General features: G+C 39.3%; 1 protein-coding gene across 3 annotated transcripts; it reads left to right on the forward strand.

The window, feature by feature from the left end:
- Window positions 1-8: 8 nt before the first annotated feature.
- On the forward strand, window positions 9-4,755 carry LOC119299005. Of its 3 annotated transcripts, XM_037576321.1 has the most exons (6): window positions 9-2,802; window positions 2,904-3,224; window positions 3,301-3,397; window positions 3,470-3,637; window positions 3,905-4,158; window positions 4,391-4,755. In XM_037576321.1, the coding sequence occupies exons 1-5, from the start codon at window positions 2,786-2,788 to the stop codon at window positions 4,151-4,153; spliced, it is 852 nt and encodes a 283-aa protein (XP_037432218.1). In that variant the 5' UTR covers window positions 9-2,785; the 3' UTR covers window positions 4,154-4,158; window positions 4,391-4,755. The 3 variants fall into 3 exon arrangements, with proteins under 3 accessions (XP_037432218.1, XP_037432217.1, XP_037432219.1); XM_037576320.1 differs by having other exon boundaries at window positions 3,470-4,158; XM_037576322.1 differs by lacking the exon at window positions 3,470-3,637.
- Window positions 4,756-7,068: the final 2,313 nt, after the last annotated feature.

Consider the following 7,068-nt stretch of genomic DNA (forward strand, 5'->3'; position numbering starts at 1 on the left):
TTCTCCACGTCGTCAGACCACGGCAGCTAAGGTTTGAGAGATCGAGCTTCAGAACTCCCTGCTGTGCCTCTCTTTTAATTTTGTCTTTAAAGGACCACACGACGCATTCCATTACATAATAGTACTGGGTATATCGCTGGATCATAATGTTCAGAATTCAGAATTCCATTGCCTTCACACAATGCCAATTGTGTTTCCCATAACTTGTGAAAAACTAACCTACCACATCTCAATGCCTTGTTGTGCTGTTAGAGCTACAAATGAAATCTTGCATTTAGAGCGTTGTGAGTCACAACGCATACTGCAAAATATGATGTCGACTTTGGCTTAGCTCAGTATTACAAAATTATTCAGAAATCAATATGCATGCTGCAACATTATCATTTAGATTAGGATGTATTCCTGAGAACCCCAATCCTCTGTCTGCAACCATTAGAACAGACAATTTTATTACCTCTGTCATAAAAGGCACAACCATGTATTTTGCGTTGAGCCCATCAGTGCAAAATTAATTATGTATTATAATAAATTAGCTGTTTGAAAGTACTGATGGTTCAATACAATTTCAATTTTTTAGCATTATAATAAATTCACTAATGACATTTGCTACTTTAACACAGCGAGTCGATGGATCTAACAGCCATTAAAAAGTTACTCAGTTCTCGTAGACCAAGTGCAGACTACTTGGCTGGCGTAGATGGTTTCCTTGATTTTGCATACACTGGAAAAAGTTCAGATGCCAAGATCCATTGTCCATGCGTCAGATGTGTCAATAGGAACTTGTTGAAGCGAGACACCGTATATGATCATTTGGTGTGTAATGGAATGCTACTTCGATACACAGTTTGGGGTTGTCATGGTGAAACTGCAGGATACATCTCCTCTAACAAACGAAAAAGGTCAAAACAGGAAGGCATAAACTCTAATATGCGCCAGCTAGTCCATGATGTTTTCGGGAACATAGATAATGGGTCTCAAGTGAATGACTTCGATGACCCAAACCCTCCAGAACATGGACCAGATCCTGAAACCCAATCTTTTTATGACTTGTTGAGAGATGCAGATGTACCTTTGTGGGACGGGTGTGAACTATCAAAACTTTCTTTCCTTGTGCTTCTGTTCAACATAAAATCCAGTAACAAATGGAGTAATAAATCTATAAATGATTTGCTAGCAGTTCTACAACAAGCAATTCCAAATGGCAAGAATTTACCTGGAACTTTTACCGAGGTCAAGAAGATCATTGGAAAGCTTGGGCTTAGTTATGAGAGAATTCATGTTTGTGAAAAAGATTGTCAGCTTTTTTGGAAAGAGAAGGCTAATGATGACTTTTGCTCAGTATGTGGAGCATCAAGGTGGAAAAACAAACCTGATAAAACCGTGCTAACTAACAAGGAAAGGAAAAAAGCAACCCCGAAGAAGGTGCTCCGGTACTTCCCTATTAAGCCAAGGCTTAAGAGGCTTTTTATGCACAAGGAAACTGCTATAGCATTAAGATGGCATGATGAGGAACACATAAAAGATGGAGAATTGCGACATTTAGCTGATTCAGCGGCATGGAAGGAGATTGACTCTAAGTATAAGCACATCAGATCAGATTCTCGAAATATTAGATTCATAATCACAGCTGATGGATTCAATCCGTTTGGTAAGCTGAATAGTAAACATAGTTGCTGGCCTGTTGTCCTAGTACCCAATAACCTTCCACCATGGTTGTGCACGAAGGCATCTTCTCTTATGCTCACTCTGCTTATTCCTGGTCCAACTTACCCTGGAAAGAATTTCCATGTATTCATGCAACCAGTTTATGAAGAACTAACCGAGCTGTTTATGGTAGGAACACATACATATGATGCATCTCGAGGTGAGATGTTTCAACTTTATGCTGTTGTGTTGTCTAACGTGAGTGACTACCCCGGGCTAGCTCTCTTTGTAGGATATAGCGTAAATGGTGAGTTTGGTTGTTTTCCATGTCGTGATGAAACATGTTCTAAACGCTTGAAATATGGGCAGAAGTACTGTTTCATGGGGCATCGCCGATTTCTGCCCCCAGATCACAAATTCCGTTTTGATGCTAGATCGTTTGATGGATCTGAAGAACATAGAGCGGCACCTAGTGCTTATGCGGAAACTAGAGTTGTAGATCAAATAAAATCAATTTCAGATTTTCAAAAATCCAAAACATGGAAGTGTGTCAGTGGCCTATTCAATTTGCCTTATTGGGACTTCAATTTACTTCATCACAATCTTGATATCATGCATATTGAGAAGAACGTATGTGAAAACATATATGGAACACTTCTAGGAATAGAAGGCAAGTCCAAAGATAATTTAAAGGCACGACAAGACCTACAACACATGAACATTAAACGAGAGCTGCATCCACAAAAAAAACCTAATGATAAGTATTATCTGCCACCTGCTTCCTATAACCTATCTAAAGAAGGGAAGCAACAATTTTGCGAAGTCCTTCATCGTGCAAGGGGTCCGAATGGGTTTTCAGGAAACATCTCAAGATGTGCAAATGTTGTTCAAGGGAGAATCTCAGGCCTTAAAAGTCATGATTGTCATATACTAATGCAACACTTTCTACCACTTGCTATTCGAGGTCTACTCCCAGATCATGTCACATCTGTGTTGTTCGACCTGTGTGGGTATTTTAGAGAAGTGAGTGCAAAAGTCCTATACATTAGCGATCTTGAGAAGTTGGAGGAGCGAATCATAATGACATTATGTCATATGGAGAGAATATTCCCACCAGGTTGGTCCAGTGTGCTACCGTTCGATGTGGTTTGTGGAAAGGTATGGTAGCTTCTTATATAAATATGGGGATGCATTAAATATCTTTGCAGGAAAATCATTCTTCAATAAATTTCTTCTTCCTTGTGTTTGTGTTTATGTAGGTATATAGGTAAGCTGAAGTCAAATGTCCGTAACAAAGCTCGTCCCGAAGGATCTATCGCTGAAGCATTTTTGGCAGATGAGTGCATGACATTCTGTTCAAGATATATTGTCGGTTTTGAGACCAAACATAACTTGCCTTTGCAGAATGAAGATAACGACGAGTGGGTTGGGCATCATGATATTGCACATGGATCAAGATTATTTCCACATTCTGGCAATCCACTTGGAAAGCCTAGGAATTATGTACTAAGCGGTGTGGCAAAAGTACAGGCACATAGATATGTCTTGTTCAATTGCTCTGATGTGAATTCATACCTTAGGTAATATCTCATGCTTATAAATTGTCTTAGTTACCCTTTTCCCCTACTTTACCTTTGTTTATGAATTACTTTGCAGGGCTCATGCTGATGAGATCACTAATGGACGCAATTTAAACCCTGATGTTGTCGAGAGGATTCAAAATGATAAGTTCCACGAATGGTTCCAAGCTCATGTAAGTGCCATATTTTGCATATACTATACACGTATCACTACATTTAGTTGTAATCAAACTCTAAATATTCAGATAAAGAAATTGGAGAAGGAAAATGGCATCCACAACATTGAAAAGGATATTAGATTGCTCGCCCGGGGCCCAGTAAATGCAGCCAAAACATATTGCGCTTTCAACTCCCGAGGCTACCATTTTAGGCCTAAACGCTTGGATAAAGAGACACAAAATAGTGGAGTCATGGTAACTGCAAAAACTTCTAGTTATGCTTCAGCACATGATGCCAATCCTGTTTTACGTGATGTGACGTACTACGGGAGGGTAATTGATATTGTCGAGCTAAACTACTCTGGACAGTTTTCAGTGGTGTTGTTTAAATGTGATTGGGTTAATGTGTTCTTAGAAACAGGAATGAAAAAAGACAAGTACGGTTACACACTTGTCAACTTCTCACATCTAATACACAAAGGAGAAAAGATTGAGCATGAGCCTTTTATTTTCCCTAACCAGGCGAATCAAGTGTTCTATGTGGAAGATGAATTGAATCCAGGTTGGTCTGTGGTAATGAAGTTGCCAAAGCCTAGAGATTTATATGACTTAGGCAACTTGGAATGGGAAGCGCAGACAGAAAATGAGCCATTCCATGTTTCACAGCTTGGAGAGAGTTTGAAAATAAAGAACAATGAAGAACATTGGGTTAGAACAGACGTTGAGGGGACAATAGTGGATGCTAATAATGCTTCGAGCAACGAAGAATAACTGAGGTTAGTAGCAATATGTTCTTGTGTTTCCATATTCAATTTGCAAGATGTGTTTTTACCTCTAATATATTTTGTTGTTCAATCTTTCTATTCTTCAATTATGTTTTGTGCATTCTTTCTTTTATGTTGGGTTGACACTTTCATATCAAATATGAAATTTAGTGATAAAAGTAGCACAAAATGTCTCTTCTATTTTCTTGTTCGTGTTTTGAATTATTTTGGCTGCATGCTACAGGTTCAGACTGCAATGCTACATGGAGGCATGGAGGGGGTGGTCGGCTGTGTGCTTTGTGTTAGTACAAAACATCCTACTCTTTTCTGCTTGCTGGCTTTCTACTGACTACTTGACCAACTTGCTTGGTGATATACTGCTGTGTGAGTCCATGTGTTGGTCAAAACATAGTATACTCTTATATTCATGCTTGGTAATTCGGTCCGCTGCGACACCACATGCTTGTTTGGAACATCATTTTGTACTTTGGTCAACAACAGTTCAGAATTGAGATACACGCAGCTTCTTTGGAACTTTATTTTTGTATACATTGGTTAACAGTTCAGAATTGGCATACTCTTGCAGTGTTCAAAAATCTTGTTTTGCGATCACATGTTGCCATTTTTTTTAAAGTCTGAATCTATCCTGAAGCAGTATATATGTTTTAGTTTCTCTACACATAATTCTCTTGCTGATGATTAGATTAGATGATTAAAAGACTAGACTCTCATGTGCAAGATGAAAGTTCAATGTTGATTGAAGTCTTTTTCTCCGAAGGCTGAAGGCAGATTCTGTACCAAGTAGAAAGTTCAGTGTTCTACCAACGACACTCAGCTTTCTCATGATTTTTGCTCTTTGAACCCAGCTATCAAAATGCATTCAAATTTAGGTTTTCATTATTCCAATTACACGAAATAGTATCTATTGAATATGTCTCCCTATCTGGACGAATTAGCACGAATTCTGGATCAGGGTGGTCCAACTAATAAAAAAGTCACAGATATAACATGTCAACATACAATATACCTTTGATCGAAAACCGCTTCCCAAATACAACACGTCAACATACTTTTATACTTTATAATAAAAATATGGATCAATAAATCTTCAAAGCATATTAAATTAATTAAGTCCAAAATTACTTAAAAGTAGCTAGCACACCTTTTAATTTTAACAAATTCTGGTAGCAGAAAACATTTTTTTCCAATACCCAAAAGAGCTGCACATCTTTTATATTAAGATAAGAGAAAAAATATTTAAAGATTATGAACACACACAGTACAAAGCACAAAACTTTGAGTTTGCACTCTCATCCAGTCTTAGAAAATAGGGTCATACGTACCCACGTAAAGGGAAATAATCTTTTTTAGAATTTTGTACAGGGAAATATCTTTTTTAGAAGAACTTACAGGAAAAAGTTAGCTGCTATAGTTTGAGTCCTACCTTCTCTGGGCTTTGGTAGGTGGGCTACGCCAATTGTTTTATCCTAATATATCCCACCAGTAATCAAACACGCATCCTCTAAACTTCTATACGTAGCTAACATGTGAATGGCACAAGCCCATAACTATTACCTCAGAGGCCACGTGCTACGGCGGGATCGACCTAATAATTGATCGCATGCATCTTGCAACAAGTCTTCTCATGACAAGAAAGAAAAATTTAATCCAATATTATTACGTGTGTAACATTTACCTACGTAGATCACCTATGTGTTACAAACTTGTAACACAACATTGCATATCATGTATGTGTTACAATCTTGTAACACTCTCTCAACCGGCTTAAATAATGTGTTACAACACTGTAACACATTCGACATATGTGGAATATGTGTTACAACATCGTAACACTTCCCACAGAACGTGTTACAACTTAGGTGTGGACACAAATTTTGTCTGACCGGGATTTCACCCAGTAACACATGTTTTCTTGTGTTACCGGGATGTGTTACCAAATCTAATTCCTGTAGTAGTGAGGGCAGCGAAGGCCGGAAGGAGAGGGCGGCCGGAGGAGAGAGAGGGTGATTGACCCTATGGGGAACAGAGAGGAGTCGTCTGATAGGTGGGGGGAGCGATCTGGTGCGGGCATGGGAGATTTTTTTAGTTCTCTTATAGTGGGCCCGAGGATAACTAACCCAATTAAAACCTCTCCATCGGGCTAGTTTTTTTAGCTGGGTTAGAGCAAACTAGCTCAAACTAACCCCTCTTGTTTCGATAATTTGAGGCTATTTCAACCCAAACTAGCTCTAACTCAGGGATCCAAACAAAGAGGAGTGTTATTGTACTTGCTACAGTGTGGACCGTAGCACATTGTTTTTTATGGCCATATCACCAAATTGTTTTCTACTGCTGGTTCACTGGGCTACCGTGGTTCGCACTGCTGGTTCACCGGGCTGCGTGGTTCGCACTCCTCCGACCTGAGTAGTACTCTCTCCGTTCCTAAATATAAGTCTTCGTAGATATTTCACTGTGGACCACATACAGATGTATATAGATGCATTTTAAGTGTACATTCACTCATTTTTCTCCGTATGTGGTCCATAGTGAAATCTCTCCAAAGACTTATATTTAGGAACGGAGGGAGTAGTATAGTACTAGTATATACCGCATCATTCTTTGCTCCTTCTTACTACTCCGACATGTGGGAGAGCCAGCATCCAGGTCGACGTGTCAGGGCATCCACAGTGTAAGATTTAGCCGCCTCTATTGCTGCCTCTATGCTCTTTGGCGCTGGCGCTATACACTGCATACTCTGCCTCTAAGCGAAAATTTGTTAGCATCGTCGCTAAGCTTGGAGGCGGCCTCCAGCGAACAAAAAAATACAATGGACCTACATGCCAGTGTATGGTTGTTCGCTGACAAGTGCATGAAAAGGTTAGGATCAGCTGTGGTATTGGAGTTGTTTATTTTATATGGAAC

Source organism: Triticum dicoccoides, chromosome 5A (assembly GCF_002162155.2).
Source record: "Triticum dicoccoides isolate Atlit2015 ecotype Zavitan chromosome 5A, WEW_v2.0, whole genome shotgun sequence".
Taxonomy (NCBI): Eukaryota; Viridiplantae; Streptophyta; class Magnoliopsida; order Poales; family Poaceae; genus Triticum; species Triticum dicoccoides.